Source organism: Canis lupus, chromosome X, assembly GCF_048164855.1.
Source record: "Canis lupus baileyi chromosome X, mCanLup2.hap1, whole genome shotgun sequence".
Classification (NCBI taxonomy): Eukaryota; Metazoa; Chordata; class Mammalia; order Carnivora; family Canidae; genus Canis; species Canis lupus.
In genome coordinates, this window is record NC_132876.1 from 47,099,271 (window position 1) to 47,115,997 (window position 16,727).

The 16,727-nt window shown below is 42.1% G+C and overlaps 1 protein-coding gene across 9 annotated transcripts; it reads right to left on the minus strand.

The window, feature by feature from the left end:
* Window positions 1–4,558: 4,558 nt before the first annotated feature.
* On the minus strand, window positions 4,559–6,656 carry TCEAL1 (transcription elongation factor A like 1). 9 transcript variants are annotated; one of them, XM_072817686.1, is made up of 3 exons: window positions 6,427–6,656; window positions 5,957–6,023; window positions 4,559–5,585 (listed from the first exon to the last, which is right to left on the minus strand). In XM_072817686.1, exon 3 carries the CDS (start codon window positions 5,566–5,568, stop codon window positions 5,089–5,091), a length of 480 nt encoding a protein of 159 aa, XP_072673787.1. In that variant the 5' UTR covers window positions 5,569–5,585; window positions 5,957–6,023; window positions 6,427–6,656; the 3' UTR covers window positions 4,559–5,088. The 9 variants fall into 9 exon arrangements, with proteins under 9 accessions (XP_072673787.1, XP_072673781.1, XP_072673788.1 ...); XM_072817680.1 differs by having other exon boundaries at window positions 5,820–6,023; window positions 6,427–6,605; XM_072817687.1 differs by having other exon boundaries at window positions 6,454–6,582.
* Between the last annotated feature and the right edge of the window lie 10,071 nt (window positions 6,657–16,727).

Here is a 16,727-nt window from a genome sequence, read left to right on the forward strand (position 1 = left end):
AAGTTACTAGCTTTTTATTTTCAGCAGCTGAAACAACTTCTTTGTACTCCAGTTTCCTCATCTTGTTAGAAGCAAAAACTCCTCTCTGTAGCATTCCAGCTGTTCTCTCTTTAAATCTCAATCAAATTCATAGGTTTTCAGGATGATTTGAAAGTTATCTAGGTAAGTTGATGGGGACGGATGACTTGGGGACTCCTCTGCCGTATTGCCCTGTCTCCAATATTTTTTATTTTCTAAACACTATTTAAAAACCACTATTGTCTTGGTAAACAAGTTTAAAGAAAAACTTATTTTTTTACACATAGGTTATGAATCAGTACATTTAGTACAGTCCCACTTTTGTTTGAAAAATACATATTCATAGAAAAGGGTAGAAGGGTATACAATTGGATTCTTCATTCATTTAATTCAATAAGTATTCAAAGGGTCCTTCCCACATGTCAGATACCACCAGCCACAATACACATTTTCATGCCAATCTCTTTTCCCAACTCTAGATGCTTAAATTGAACTGCCTATCAGACATCTCTGTCTGGAGAAAAATATGTAAAAACTCACTCAAATGCACAAACCAACAAGGACATAATACTTCATGAGTCTAAATCAATTATTCCCTAAGACCCAAAAATCTACAATCTAAATTGGAGGCAATGTGGGATGCCTAGCTGGCTCAGTTTGGGAGCATATGATTCTTGACCCCAGAATTGTGAGGTTGAGCCCCAGGTTGGGTATAGAGCTTACTTTTAATTAATTAGTTAAATAAATAAATTGGAGTGTGTAGAGTGGGGAGAACCCAAAATCTGATTCAGACAAATCTGAATTAGAACACATGATGTGTCTCTTATTTATCTGTATAATTTTATTATTTATTCATGAAAATAATTGAGTTTGGGTTAGTATTTCTGAATGGGAGAGGACGGAATCTCAGGGTATTTTATAAGGAGCCAGAACCTGATCTCTCAGGTATGCTACCTCATACTGAGTGGCTCTCACTCTCAAGCACTGTCACCTAAAAGCCAGATCATTCTGGTTAAAAGAGGGCTTTCTTCAGGGTCTGGGACCCCAAATGCTTTTTGCTCTGGCATTGACGAGGCAAGCTGCTTCTTAGACATGTGATGGGAATACCAGCCTTCTGTGTGAGCAGGAAGTGGTAAGAACCCCAGAGAACCAGGCTGTGGAGGCTGCTGGCCATATACCACCAAGGCCCCTGGCCCCCAAATCATGGACAGAGCCTACAATGCATAGAGATGTTCACACAGGAGGTGAAACCCCTTTTCTCCTAAGTTGTTGGACCACATGTCTTTGCAAGTTCCCTTTACCTGGAGTCTCCTCTGACTCTGGGTCTGGGCTGACACATACATCAGAGGCACTGCATGCACAGAGCAATGTTCATTGCAGAATCACCAAAACAGGCTGGGGCACATCTGAGCCCTTTGGGGTGTCTACACAAGGTGGGTAGTAGAGGGATGGGTGAGGTCTTGTCTGAGCTGAGGTCTAACTCCATTTGTGGAAAAGCTAATTCATTAAACTCAGAAAAGAGCCAGCTCCTGCTTCAGCCCCAAGCTACCTGGTCAGACCCAGGTCAGACATCAGCCTACTCAAAGACTATCCCAACCAATGTTTCCAGTTAGGAATCCTTGAGACTTTTTTCTCCTCCCTACAGAAAAGGAGGGAAAGGCAAGTGCTCTGACCTGCAATGGGGACAGTTGTTGCCTCCAGGTAAGTGTGTCCAGGATAATCTGGCCATCAGTCTCAGAGGGTTTGGTGCCTGCTGCAGGCTGGAGCAGAAACCAAAATCAGGCCCCCCCCCCCCCCCGGAGAGGAGTGTGACTTGGGTGAGCCTTTCCATATCTTACCTGAGCACCACCACTCTGAGCACCAGGGGAGTGGATTCTTCCTATCTTGTCAAACTGGCACAGTGAGCCTCTGGAAATTTATCTCACTCCAGCTGGAAGCTAGCCTGACCAGCAGACATCAGGCTGCCATGACTTTGAAGAATGGTCTGGAGACATGGAGATCCCCCAAAATGGCATCATACAGTGGAAATTAAAAAAATTATAGGTCAAGAGCACAGGACTGGCTTACAATTTTGTGAGATGATTACTAAAAGACTTTAAATTTATTTCTGATCCATTTTACTAACTGGAAGGAAGGAATGAAAAGCAGTACATAATATTAGTCGTGGAAAATGTATCTTGCTTTTTTTATTATCCTCTTAGCTTTTTATTCTGTGTACGGTCTTGCTTCACTGCAAGAAATCTAAATTTTATGTAGTAAAATGGATGACATTGTTTTTAGTTTCTTATAAATGTGCTTGGAGGGATCCCTGGGTGGCGCAGCGGTTTAGCGCCTGCCTTTGGCCTAGGGCGTGATCCTGGAGACCCGGGATCGAATCCCACGTTGGGCTCCCGGTGCATGGAGCCTGCTTCTCCCTCTGCCTATGTCTCTGCCTCTCTCTCTCTCTCTGTGTGACTATCATAAATAAATAAAAATTTAAAAAAAAATGTGCTTGGACAAGACTTTCACTTTTTAAAAAAGATTTTATTTATTTATTCATGAGAGACACAGAGAGAGAGGCAGAGACATAGGCAGAGGGAGAAGCAGGCTCCCTGTGGGGAGCCCGATGTGGAACTCAATTCCAGGACCCCAGGATCACTACCTGAGGCAAAGGCAGACGCTCAATCACTGAACCACCCAGGCACCCCAGACTTTCACTTTTTTAAAAAAAGTTAATTCTACACCCAGTGTAGAGGTTGAACTCAGAATGCCCAGGATCAAGAGTTGCATGCTCTACGGACTGAGCCAGCCAGGTGACCCAAGCCTTTCACTCTTTTAAATTCTGATACAGTCATCTGCATCTTCTTCGATCTATGTCACAATTTATTTTTACTAAAACCAGAAGTATATTTCATATAGCAGTGGATGTCTAACTTGTGTGCTAATTGACAGAAAAGGAAATTTAATGGGTTTGGGGTAGAGCCCAGGTCTTTGCATTTTTTATAAGACAAATGCTGATATAGAGAATTTGTAAATAATTTTAATGTTGAATTTGGGGAAACAATTCCTCCCCCCAGTAATCCTTCTGAAATCGCAAATCATACATTCTAGAGAGGTAAACACACTGAAGCTACATAGTCAATCAAACAAACTCACAGTTCATGACTGGGTCGTAATTTCCAAAATCATTAATCACTATCCATGTTCCTAGAATTAATAGGATAAGTAAAACAAAATCTTAGGTGTTATAGGTGTATTTTTAGAAACCATAATATCTGATACACACATACATATGTATGTATGTGTATATACATATATAGTAGTTTCATGATTTATAAAGTACTTTTGAATGTTTCTTGGTGATGAGGGGCAGGGTAAAGAGAAATGTCCTAGCTTGATCTAAGTCTGACTTTCCTCTTTAATTTATACAAGGTGAGCAAATATGCCAGAAAACCCTTGGGAGAGAATTCACCCTAAGGCAAATATTAGGCACCTAAAACCATAGCCATTTTTTGAAATTGGTTGGGAGGTTCCAATCCTGAATATACATCATTATAGCTGGCCACAGATCTGTCTTGTAGCCCAGGTCTCAGTGAATTCATGTTTGAATCCAGTGGGGGAAAGATGAGGCCTTCAGGAAAAAGGGGACTATTTTGCCAAGAATTCTTTAAGACATTGAGGTTTAAGCAGCACTGGGATGATATGCACCTGGGTAAGTATAATATTAAAACTGACGGAGAGGCATTCTCCACTTATCTGTAGGAGACACAGTTCAGCTTTGGTCCAGAAGGGACTCCAGAGCAATCAGTGAAGCTTTGCAACTGGAGGACCCAGGCACCTTGGCTGTGGGGAGTGGGCATGGTAAGAACAGGACCCAGAAGAAGGGGCTGCTGTGCCCAGCAGATGTGCCAGTATCCAAGAGAAGAGAATAGCAGGATAGAAATAGAATGTGGCAGTCACCTGGAATCTCACAGCAATTATTTGTGAGTTTAAGTGAAACCTCCTTTGGGTTCTAACCCCTGTATTTGAAAGGTATCTATAGGGGTTGTGAGTCCTATGTGTACAAGTGGGGGAAACAAGGCAGCTCTAGGATCTTCACTTTATTAGGCTCCACAGCAGCTTTTTTTTTTTTTAAGATTTATTCATTTATTTATGATAGACATAGAGAGAGAGAGAGGCAGAGACACAGGAGAAGGGAAAAGCAGGCTCCACTCCGGGAGCCCGACATGGGACTCGATCCCGGGACTCCAGGATCACGCCCTGGGCCAAAGGCAGGCGCCAAACCGCTGAGCCACCCAGGGATCCCCTCCACAGCAGCTTTTAAGTCAAACATTATTCCTCTTTAAATGGGAAAATAGTGACTATTAAATAGAAGTACCAAGTTTGTTTCTCTGCGTGATATTTAAAAGAATCATGGAATTAGGGCATCTGGGTGGCTCAGTCCATTAAGCATGTAGCTCTTGATCTTAGCTTAGATCTTGATTTCAGGGTCTTGAGTTCAAGCTCCCATTGGGTTCCATCCTGGGCATGGAGCCTACTTAAAAACAAACATGAGATTTACTTTTCTTTAAAGTTCTGACAAGTATTTATTAAGTGCCACATTGTCTTTATAAGCTGATTGACAGGTTTTTATGTTTTTCCCATTATATTTTTTGCAATGAAAGTAACATGTTTGTCTTTAAAAATTAGTTCTGATGAAGCAAAAATGAAAAAACAAACCAAAACACCTATTACCGCACAGATAGCCACTGTTAAGCCATTTAAGTATATACTTTTTTCTTTGCATATTAATATATAAATATACATTTTTTACAAAAATGAGATGCAACATATACTTTTTGAAAATTGTTTTTTTCACTTCACAATATATAATGTACATCTTTTCATGCAAATGGGTGAGACTCATGATTGAAAAAGGGAGACTTGCAGCTTGTGGGTGGGGAAAACCCAATTTTATGCCAGTTACAAGTGAAATACCTAAACTAAAGCCACACGAAAAGTTAAAAATGAGATGGGGAAAGGTATACGAGAAAATGCAACGTTCAGGTGGCAATACTTGTATCAGGCAAAACAGAATTAAAGCCGAATACATTAAATAGGATAAGGACGGTTCCGTCTTGCCTTCCAATGCATGACCATCAGTTTGTTCCGTACTCTTTTCATTTCTTCCATCTCCTCTGCTACCTTTATCATCTCCTCATTGCTTAAATTTCTGCCATGTATGTCCCCTCTAAATTGCGGGCGAGAGCGAGCCAGCCTCTCTTTAAAGCTTCCTTCTTCTAGCTTATGTTTTCCCACTCCACAAGGAGGCTGCTCCATGGGAGGGCGCTCCTCAAAAAGGTCCCTTCTAGAAAGGCGCTCCTGAGGAGGGCGCTCTTCGGACACGAGCATCTCGGGAAGGAGCTCGGGAAGGAGCTCCTCGGGAAAGAACTCCTCCTCCGACGACTGCTCCTCGGAAGACGGTTCCTCCGGAGACTGCTTTTCAGGAGAGTGCTCCACAGGAGGCCGCTCCTCATCAGTCTTGGGTGCGCTCTGTGGCTGTTCTTCATTTTCTTTGCAGGATTTTTCCATGTTGAGGGGGTCTTTATCTACAGTTATTCATAGAAGACAAGGAAGGCAGAGTCGAGTCAACACACTTGGCGGCTGCATCAAAACCCCAGCCCCGGGTTCTCATACCTGCCTTTTCCCGAGTCGAGGCCCAGGTTCCCCCACCCTACGCTGGTCGAGGGGCTCTCCGGCCCTGGAGACCCCGCTGCGTCCCACCCTGCCCTCAGCCTCCCTAGCCCCCAGCCTCCCTCGCCCCCTCCTTTCCGAAAGCCCACCATTTTCCCAGCAGGCCTTGCCACAGGCCTCTCCCGCAGTGGCAGGGGCGGGGCGCGCCGGCGGTGCTGCCGACTCGGTTCCCATCAGCGTCCTCCCACGTATCCCATCCCAGGTCACTGCCCAGCCCTTCCCCGACCTGGACCTCTCCTGGCGGTTTTTTCTAGGCGCCCTCTTCTCCAGGCGCGCCCCTGTGACCTGCAGACCTGCAGACAGACGCCAAGACAGGGTAGGGGGCGGGGAGTGGGGAGGAGGGAAGGACTGACTGACATACCGTCCCTTTCTGGACACTAGCCGCCGCTCCCACGCCAGCCCCCTCTGTTTCCCCTCCCCCATACTCCACCTTAAGCTTCGTCCTCCGTGCCCCACCACCCCGCAGTGCTCGTCATTTCTTTTCCAAGCGGCAAGTGGAAGCCAAAGATTACTTAGAAACTGTTTCTAGGTATCTATGTCTCCCAGGCCCCCCCCCCTCATCTCTCCACCTCACCCCAAGACCACCATTTTCTGCACCGAAATGTGGGCGCGGCGGGGCGGGGCTGGATATAGGGAAAGGCCTGGTACTCTCTGCCATCCCGATCCCAGAGGTTACTGGGCAGCACCGACACATACCGATTTCAGAAGACCGAGGGGACTTACTTCCTTCTGCTTTTCCCCTCGACCAAAGGGCAGTAGGCAGACGGTGTCTGGACAGGCAAAAAGGACCAGGAGAGAGGGACTTGGGCAGACATAGGCTCCTGGTCACGTGAGGGCCCCGCGTCACCGCCGAGCTCAGATCCCCAGTTACCACTTTGACCGCCGGCGGCCGTGCTGCAGCCTTGCCAGTATTTTCCTAGCTCATAACACATCAGGCATCGTCACTCACCTCTTTGTTTATATTTGCTTTTTCCTGGTTACCAGAGACAGCATCCAGTCTTGGGAGTTACTGCCTTTTCTTCTCTGCCGCTTACTCTGATATCACCTCTCTCCCTTATTCCATATTCTCCCGTTGTCAGTCACCAAGGTCCAATATTTCCCCTGTAGTCCAGATCCTGCACTGAAATTTGACTATTTTCCCCTAATGAATTCCACCTTTCCCAGCTTTAATCCACATCCCTAACTCCATCGTGTCCATGTAGGCTCTATGAACATGATTTACATCTCTTGTCACTTTTATGGATGATATGCTTTCACTTTTCCATGACTTTAAGGATTTTTTTAAAAGATTTTATTTATTTCACTCAGCATAATACCCTCCAGTTTATTAATGAGATAGGCAGAGACACAGGTAGAGGGAGAAGTAGGCTCCATGCAAGGACTCTGACGTGGGACTCCAGGATCAGGCCCTGGGCTGGAGGCGGAGCTAAACTGCTGAGCCGCCGGGGCTGCCCAACTTTAAGGATTTTTTTGAGCCCCCCCAAACTTGCATCACAGATAGAGGCTCCAGTCTAAATTAGTATTCAGTTCTAGAACTTTGCTTGTGAAGTATGTAAATTAAAAACATGATTTTCGTAAGTCAAATTATACATTTGTCCATCTAAGTACAAATAATTTAAAAACTTATCTGTAATGGAAGCATTTTTTTGTGGAGAGTGTGGCGTTATTATATATGTGTGTATATATATACACACTATTTTTCTAAAAAATTAAGTAAACTCTGCACCACATATGAGGCTTGAACTCATGATCTCAAGGTCAAGTGTCACATGCTCCACTGACTGAGGCAGCCAGGCACCTCTATATACATTATTATGTGTGTGTGTGTATACACACATGCACACATATATAGCATATATATGTATACATATGTGTATTCTGTGTATATATATATGCTCTTCAGTAGTTATTCATAATAAAGAGATTTTTCTGGTACTCTAAATTCTTACTTAACCAGCCACCTCTTGGTGTTGCTGGTTAAGGAAGTGTATATTAATTCATTAAATCAGCAAATACCTGGATCCTGGGACGGCTGTACCCAAAAGATTCAGTACAGAAGATATTCATATCCAACTATGCATTAATTCTGTTGACCACACACTGAGTAACAGGATTAAAATCATATTAATATACTCAATTGTCATTACAAGTATGTATGTTTGGATCTAATGGTGTTTTATTATCTTCAACCTCATGCCTGCATCTTCTCTACTCATATCAGCCTGGATGCTACTTTCTCATGCAGGTGTCTTTTCTTCCAGAGAGCAGACTATAACTGTCCTCTCTGTATTTTATACTTTTAGGGTTAGTGGCTATCAGATCTGTAAGGATTATGGGATTTTTTTTTTCAAACCCAGGCTGTCTAGTAAGTTTCCAAACAGAAATTCATATGGGAATTTTCCTATTTTAAGAGCTTTCTATCACTTTTCTCCAACATCTAATTTACTTTGTGTTGAGATAGCAGCAAGACAAATATTAGTTCACTTTTGTGTCTTTTCCTTAACTGTTTTACTTTTCAGTTTTTCAGTGTGCCTTTTAAAATCCAAATTTCACTATACCATCTTTATTCTTTTTACCAAAGGTTGGCTTCATCACTTGTATAGTTTCTTTCCAAGAGAGGACCCCATTTTATTTGTTTCTTCATTTCTATCCTTTTTCCCCCCTTACATCCTGTGATAGAGAACTCACTACCTTAAAAGACAACATTGAAATTTCATTCAGTTTTAATCATTCAGAGTAGTTTTTTCTTTTTAAAAATTTCATGTATTTTTTAGGAACGCCTGGGTAGCTCAGTGGTTGAGCATCTGCCTTCAGTTCACAGCGTGATCATGTGATCATGAGAGGCAAAGAGAGGCAGAGACATACACAGAGGGAGAAGCAGGCTCCCCGTGAGGAGCTTGATGGGGCACTTGATCCCAGGACCCCAGGCTCACAACCTGAGCCAAAGGCATATGCTCAACCACTGAGCCACCCAGGTGTTCCCAAAGTAGTTTTTTTCTTTTATTGAGCGGGTAACTGCCTCCCAGTAGTTTGCATATATTGGTATTGGTTCTGCCCTCTGGAGTAGTATGAAACAAAAATAAAGTAACAAAAGTGCCCTTTATCCTTGATAGTCTGACACTGCCGGAGTTAATATTCTAGTTCTTTCCCCTTCCCAGCTGCGAGACACACTGGGCAATCTACTAGAACTTTCTGTGGATTAATTTCCTCATCTGCAAAATTGGATACATGATAGTACCTACCTCATGGGATTGGTAAAATGAGTAAATGAGTCTATATTAAAAGGACTTGGAAAGGTGCCAGTACATAAAAAGCACTCTATAAGCGTTAACTATAATAATAGAAATAGTAATAATAATAATAATAATAATAGTATGACCTAATGCTAATAATACTAATTTTTGTTTTTTAATTTTTAAAAAAATTAACAATTGAGCACTTATGCCAGCTATTGTGCTAAGCATTTTCAATATGCTGTCTCATTTAATCCTTAAGCAATTATATTCTCACCAAGATTTTCTTATTTAGGCTTAACCTCCCCAGTTATTTCAGTTCTTTCTGATATGGTATACTTTATCACAGTCTCTCACCATCCTACACGTTCCTGAATTTGTAAATGCCTCTGAAAATACTGACTGTTCTGCCTAGTGTAGAATGGAGTGGTCTTATCACACCTTAATTCTAGGATAGCCATTATACATCTGTAGATGCATCCTAAGATCATAGATTTTGTGGATGCCATATCACATGGTTGAATCCACTTTAATTGCAATCACCTGACACCCCCAAATCTGTTCCACACATCCCTGTTAATAAACTTACATAAATCATTTTAATTTAAAAGACTTTAATTTAAAAAAGACTAATTTAGTAAACATTCAGTGTAAAATTACTTTCAGCTGTACAACATAGTGATTCAACAATTCTATTACTCAGTGCTCATCAAGATAAATATACTCTTAATCTCTTTCACCTATTTCAACCATCCCTTCACCCACTTCCCCTTGTTTATTCTCTATAGTTAAGAGTGTGTTTTTTGGCTCATGTTTTTTTCTTTGTTCATTTGTTTCTTAAGTTCTACATATGAATTAAATCATGTGATATTTGTCTTTCTCTGACTGGCTTGTTTCACTTAGCATAATACTCTCTAGTTCCATACATGTTGCAAATGGCAAGAACTAATTTTTTTTATGGCTGAATAATACACACACACACACACCATGTCTTCTTTATCCATTAATCTATTGATGGACACTTGGGCTGCTTCCATAGTTTGGCTATTGTAAATGATGCTGCAAAAATACATAAGGGTGTATATATGTAAATGATTTTAATTTTATCCCAAATATAGAAACTTCTGTTTTTCTGAGTTAAATGTTGTCTATTAGATTCACTCTCTAATTCTTTGAATCCAAATTTTATCATTCAGTACATTAGCTACAAAATATTAATTTAAAGTATGCCATTAGTACTGAATAGGATGATAAATTCAGCAAGGAGATCTAACTACAAATGAAAAAATTACTTTCCTCTGTTGGGTTTGGCAGCCAGGAGTGTCCCTGCCAGGCCAGTACCCCATCTTTCCTCTCTCAGTGTGACTTTGTAGGGTGGGATTACTTTCTAGTGCTGCTGATAGAAGACACAGTTGCCCCTGAAAGCTCCCCAACTGGTATAAATTAAACCTTGTTGAGGATTTGGTAAACATGGGGGTCAGACAAGGGAGGTATAGAGAACTAGAATGAGGAACGGAAGGAAGAATGAAAACAGTGTCTGCATTGGCTCTAAGTCTCTGTCTGACAGTAACTGATTTTGGTTTCCTTGAGAGGAAGGGCACTCAATAGGAAATAGAGTGAAGGTGGTTCTGCCATGGTGGCAACCATTTGTTCCAAAGGAATGTGGTCTGCTCTTTGTGTGTGGTTGGGGTGGGTGCTATGAAATAACCCTTCTTATGGATTTGATTTGATACTGCTGACATAGGGTCCTATGAGGACATGTTGCTTGGCTCACAACTGCTAGAAAGGAGTTAAGTCCAAGAAATGCCATTTTAAAGGTGAGATAATAAATACTCTGGGAGATTACAAATTGTTCCGATGGAAACGCAGATGGTAGTTGCCAAGATAGGATTGAAATCCTGGCAGTATGATGTAAGAGATGGAACCTTTAAAAACCTTATAAAACTGCGCCTGGTCAGTGGGCTTCAGGCGCATTTACATGTAGCCAGGGTGGACAGTACAGGCCTTTTTGCGTAGCAGGAGCTGAAGGTATCAGAAAGCAGGTAGGGCAGCCATGCAGGCAAGGGGGAGGGCAGTCAGCACCTGGCAGCTGCTGCCATGACAGGAGTCACCAGGGGCATGGCCTTTCTCTGGGGAATCTGAGGAAGCCAAGGGTGAGTTTCTGGGATTCCTGTTCTCTGGTGAGGCTGCACTTCTGTGGCAGAAACACAGCCTCCCTCCCTCAGAGCCTCTCTACAGCACAGATTCCATGGAGGTCTGGTTTCACTTTGCAGGGCCTGTCTGCATGGAGTTGAGGAGTAATGCCCTCTCCAGCTCAGAGGTTCCCCCTCGCCTCTGCATTCTTTCCTAATGACACCCACAGCAGTATTTTGGTCTCAAGACTAGCTGCTGTGGATTGCAGCAGGCCCCTTCTAGCCTGTAGCTCTCAGGCTCTCCCCTACTCTTGCCCCAGGGGAAATAACCAAGTGGGAAGTGCAATGACAAGAGCCTTCTCTTTTCTGCTTCTGGCCTCATCCTAACTGGGGCTTCTCTCTCTCTCTCTCTCTCTCTCTCTCTCTATCTCTATCTCTATCTCTATCTCTATATCTCCGTCCCTTCCCCTCCCCCCCTTCTCTGCTTATGCTCAGAGAAACAAGGAAGGGGCTCTGAGGAAAGGTAGGGTAGCAACCCAAGATGCTGGGAAACACTCAGGGACTGGGAAAGCAGATCCAACTTGGGCCAGAGGGAGGCAGTACCAGGCCCTGGGCTGGGCAGGACCCAGGCTGTCACTTGCTGGAGGGCTCTGGAGGCCTAGGAGACTTCTACCCCTCTTCAGGCCTCTGTTCATGTCCTTCTTCTCCTTAAAAGGTGGAGGAAGGAGTTATGGTACAACAATGCAGGATGTCCCTTCCAGCTCCAGGATGCTAGGAGTTCAATGCTGCCTACCATGGTGAGGAGGAGCAGTGGGGACTTCTTCAGATTGTGGGTGTGCTGCTGCTTTTCCCGGAAGCCAGACAAGGTCAGAGCTCAGAACTTGTCCTATGCTGGCCTTCCCTGCTGGGCCCCAACATATACACTCACAGCCTTACTCTTGGCCTCCAGGACTCTCAGAAGGGCCCAGAACAACCCCAGTCTGAGGTCTGGATGACAGAGATTGGGGTGGAGGCACAGTAGGCTACATAATTTGTGAGGCCCTTATTCAAAGAGCAAGGGAAAAATACCTTTAAAGGGACTAAAATATAAAGCTTTTCTTTCTCCTGTGGTCTCTCTTTTGACTTTTCCTTTATTTTAAATAGATTTCACTTTTTAGAACAATTTTAGATTCGCAGAGAAATTAAGAAGATATAGAAAATTCCAATATATTCACACCCAATAGCACCTTACATTAATACGGTACATTTGTTATAACTAATGAACCAATATTGACATATTATCATTAGTTGAAGTTTATACTTTATTAAAATTTCCTTTGTTTTTTACCTAATGCCCTTTTTCTACTTCTGGGCCCCATCCAGAATGCCACATTACTTTTAGCTGTCATATCTCCTTGGGCTCCCCTTGGCTATAACAGTTTCTCAGACTTTCTCTGATTTTGATGCTATTTACAATATCTAATGGGATTTGGCTAATGGTTTTCTCTTGGTTACACTGGAATTATGGGTTTGGGGGAGGAACATCACAGAGAGAAAGTACGATTTCATCACATCATATCAAGGCTACATGCTGTCAATAGGATTTATGACCATGGATATTGACCTTGACATGGTGCTTTGTATTTATTATATACAATTTTGGGGATGCCTACGTGGCTTAGTGGTTGAGTGTCTGCCTTTGGCTCAGGGCATGATCCCGGAGTCCTGGGATTGACTCCTGCATCAGGCTCCCTGCATGGAGCCTGCTTCTCCCTCTGCCTGTGTCTCTGCCTCTCTGTGTGTGTCTCTCATGAATATATAAATGAAGTCTTTTTTTTTTTTTAAGAATTCTATAGTTCATCATTGTATTCTTTAATGTCAGTTTTTTTTAAAATTTTATTTATTCATGAGAGGAGAGAGAGAGAGAGAGACAGGCACAGAGACACAGGCAGAGAGAGAAGCAGGCTCCATGCAGGGAGCCTGACGCGGGGCTCGATCCCAGGTCTCCAGGATCACGCTCTGGGCCAAAGGCAGCGCTAAACCACTGAGCCACTTGGGCTGCCCTAATGCCGGTTTTAAATGCAAGCACAAGAGCATTTGACTCATATACAGAATCACCAAAATTGCACAATTCATCTTTTATAGTTTGTACATGCATATGTATTTGCTTCTTACCAGAGTAATGGAAATGCACGAAACTAAACTTTTTATTTCTTTTCTTGATGCATGCATGTATGCACATTCTCTGAAAGGACTGAAGGGAGAAGGAGCTCTGGGTTGCTTTTCTGTTTTAAAGATTTTTTAAAATTTATGTACTCTGTACAACCAACATGGGGCTTGAACTCAGAACCGTGAGATCAAGAGTTGCAGGCTCTTCTGACTGAACAAAACAGATGCCCCTCCCTTTCCTTCTTTGTTATCATTTTCAATATAAGTGGTTGGCAGATACAGAGAAGTTACAAAAATGAATGTGATTGGGTTTCTTAGTCATCTGTGTTTCTTAGAATGTATTCTGTGTTGGAAGTAAGTTCTGAATGGAACCAAAAGGATAGCCTCTCTTGGCAATTAGCAATCATAGAATTGACGTGCTCACCATTTACTTGTTCCAATGCATCACGGAATATCTTTGTATGGTTTTGGTAACAGGATAATAGTGGCCTCATAAAATAAGTGGGGAGGTATTCACTTCTATTTTTTTGGAAAAGTTTGTGAAGCAGTGGTACTCATTTTTGTCTTTATACATTTGTTAGAATTCACCAGTGAATTCTGGAACTAGTCTTTTCCATATCAGTAGCTTTTTGTTTACTAATTAATTCTCTTATTATAGGTGTGTTCATATTTGCTATTTCATTTGGAGTGCGTTTTGGTAGTTTGTGTCTTTCTAAGAATTTGTCCATGTCATCTAAATTAATGTATTGGCATTCATAGTATTCCTTCATAGTCCTTTTATTTCTATAAAGTCAATAGTGATGTCCTCTCTTTCATTTCTGACTCTAGTAATTTGAGTTTTCTTTCTTTCTTTTTTCCCCTGAGTAATTAATCTAAAGGTTTGTCGATTTTGTTGATATTTATAGAGAATCAGTTTTTGGTTCTATTGATTTTCTCTATTGTTTTTTTTTCTATTCTTTGTTTCATTAGTATCTGTCTAGTCTTTTTTAATGTCCTCCTTCTATTCACTATAGTTTTAATGCTTGCCTTCTATTTGCTTTAGGTTTAGTTTGCTCTTTTTCAGAGTGTTTAAGGTAGAAGGTTAGGTTATTGATTTATGATGGTTCTCTTAATTTTTTATTTAAAAGATTTTATTTATTTATTCATGAGAGACACACAGAGAAAGAGGCAGAAACACAGGAAGAGGAAGAAGCAGGCTCCATGCAAGGAGCCCGATGTGTGACTTGAACCCAGGAATCCGAAATCACACCCTGAGCCAAAGGCAGGCACTCAACTGCTGAGCCACCTAGGTGTCCTGGTTCTCTTCTTTTAAAATATTTTATTTATTTGACGGAGAGAGAGCACAAGTGGGAGGAGTGGCAGGCACAGGGAGAGGGAGAAGCAGGCTCCCAACAGAGCAGGAAGCCCAATGCAAGACTTGATCTCAGGAACCTTGGATTATGACCTGCACCAAAGGCAGACACTTAAAGATCAGGTGCCCAAGATATTTCTTTTTCTTTTTTTTTACTATTTTATTTATTTATTCATGAGAGACCCAGAGAGAGAGAGAGAGGGAGAGAGAGAGAGAGAGAGAGAGAGGCAGGCAGAGACACACACAGGCAGAGGAAGAAGCAAGCTCCATGCAGGGAGCCCGACGTGGGACTGGATCCTGGGTCTCCAGGATTACACCCTGGGCTGAAGGCGGCACTAAACCGCTGAGCCACCCGGGCTGCCCGATATTTCTTTTTCTTTAAGATTTTATTTATTTATTTGAGAAAGAGAGAGTGAGTGAGTGAGAGAGAGAGAGAGTGCATGCACATGAGTGGGTGAGGGACAGAGGGACAAGCAGACTTTCCACTGAGCATGGATCCTGATGTGGCGCTTGATCCTAGGACTCTGAGATTGTGACCTGAGCTGAAGTCAGATGCTTAACTAACTGAGCCACCCAGACACCGTTTTCTTTTTTTAATAGGTATTTACAGCAATAAATGTTCATCTAAGCATGCTTTGGAGGCATCCCATAAGTTTTGGCATATTGTATCTTCAGTTGCATTCATCTCAATATATTTTGTAATTTCCCTTTTGATTTCTTCTTTGACACATTAGTTATTTAGGAGTAGTTGTTTAATTTCCACATATTTGTGATTTTCCTAAATTTCATTCTGTTTTTGTTTCTACTTTTATTCTGTATTAGCAGAAAACATACTTAGTATTATTTCTAATCTTTCAAATTTATGGTGGTTTGTTTTGTTGCCTAGCATATGGTCTATTCTGGAGTATGTTGTTCCATGTGCACTTGAGAAGAATATATATCCTCTTACTAGTGGGTGGGGTATTCTATAGATGGTGATTAGTTCTAGTTGGTTTATAATGTTGTTCAAGTCTTCTATTTTCAGGGCAGCTGGGTGGCTCAGTCAGTTGAGCAACTGCCTTTGGCTCAGGTCATGATCCCAGGCCCTGCATCAGGCTCCCTGATCAGTGGGTAGCTCCCCCTGCTTGTGCACTCATTGTGTGTGTCTCTCTCTGTCAAATAAATAAAGTCTTTTTTTAAGTCTTCTATTTTCTTTTTTAAAAAGTAATCTCTGCCCTCAATGTGACTTTGACCTCATGACCCTGAGATCAAGAGTCTTTTTTTTTTTTTTAATTTTTATTTATTTATGATAGTCACAGAGAGAGAGAGAGAGAGAGAGAGAGAGAGAGAGGCAGAGACATAGTCAGAGAGAGAAGCAGGCTCCGTGCACCGGGAGCCCGATGTGGGATTTGATCCCAGGTCTCCAGGATCGCGCCCTGGGCCAAAGGCAGGCGCTAAACTGCTGTGCCACCCAGGGATCCCGAGATCAAGAGTCTTATGCTCTATCACCTTAGCCAGCCATGAGCCCCAAGTCTTCTATTTTCTTGTTGATCTTCTGCCTAATTGTTTTATCCATTATTAAAAGTTGAAAGTCAGGTGAATGGGTGGCTCAATGGGTTAAGCATCTGCCTTCTGCTCAGGTCATGTTTCTGGGGTCCTGGGATGGTGTCCTGCATCAAGCTCCCAGCTCCATGGGGAGGCTGCTTCTCCCCCTCCCTACCATTCCCCCTGCTTGTACTCTCTCTCTTTCTCTGTCAAATAAATAAATAAATAAAATCTTTAAAAAAATAAAATAAAATAAAATAAAATAAAATAAAAAAATAAAAAAATAAAATAAAAATTGAAAGTTTCCAATTTTTATCATTGAATTGTCTATTTCTCCCTTCATTTTTGTCAGTTTTTCTTCATGTATTTTGATGGTCTCTATTAAGTGCATATATATTTATAGCTATTATAGCTTTCTAATATATTGATCCTTTTATTATTATTATACATCTCATTTATTATTATTATACATCTCTATAAAAATTTTTTGTTCTAAAGTCTATTTTGGGGGGATCCTTGGGTGGCGCAGCGGTTTAGCGCCTGCCTTTGGCCCAGGGCGCGATCCTGGAGACCCGGGATCGAGTCCCACATCGGGCTCTCGGTGCATGA

Bases quoted from the DNA above. Each gene is read 5' to 3' on its own strand.
- TCEAL1 (XM_072817680.1), bottom strand. From the start codon at position 5,904: ATGGGAACCGAGTCGGCAGCACCGCCGGCGCGCCCCGCCCCTGCCACT. The intron at 5,586-5,819 runs GTGGGCTTTCGG...GAATAACTGTAG, and splicing joins CAAGGCCTGCTGGGAAAATG to ATAAAGACCCCCTCAACATG.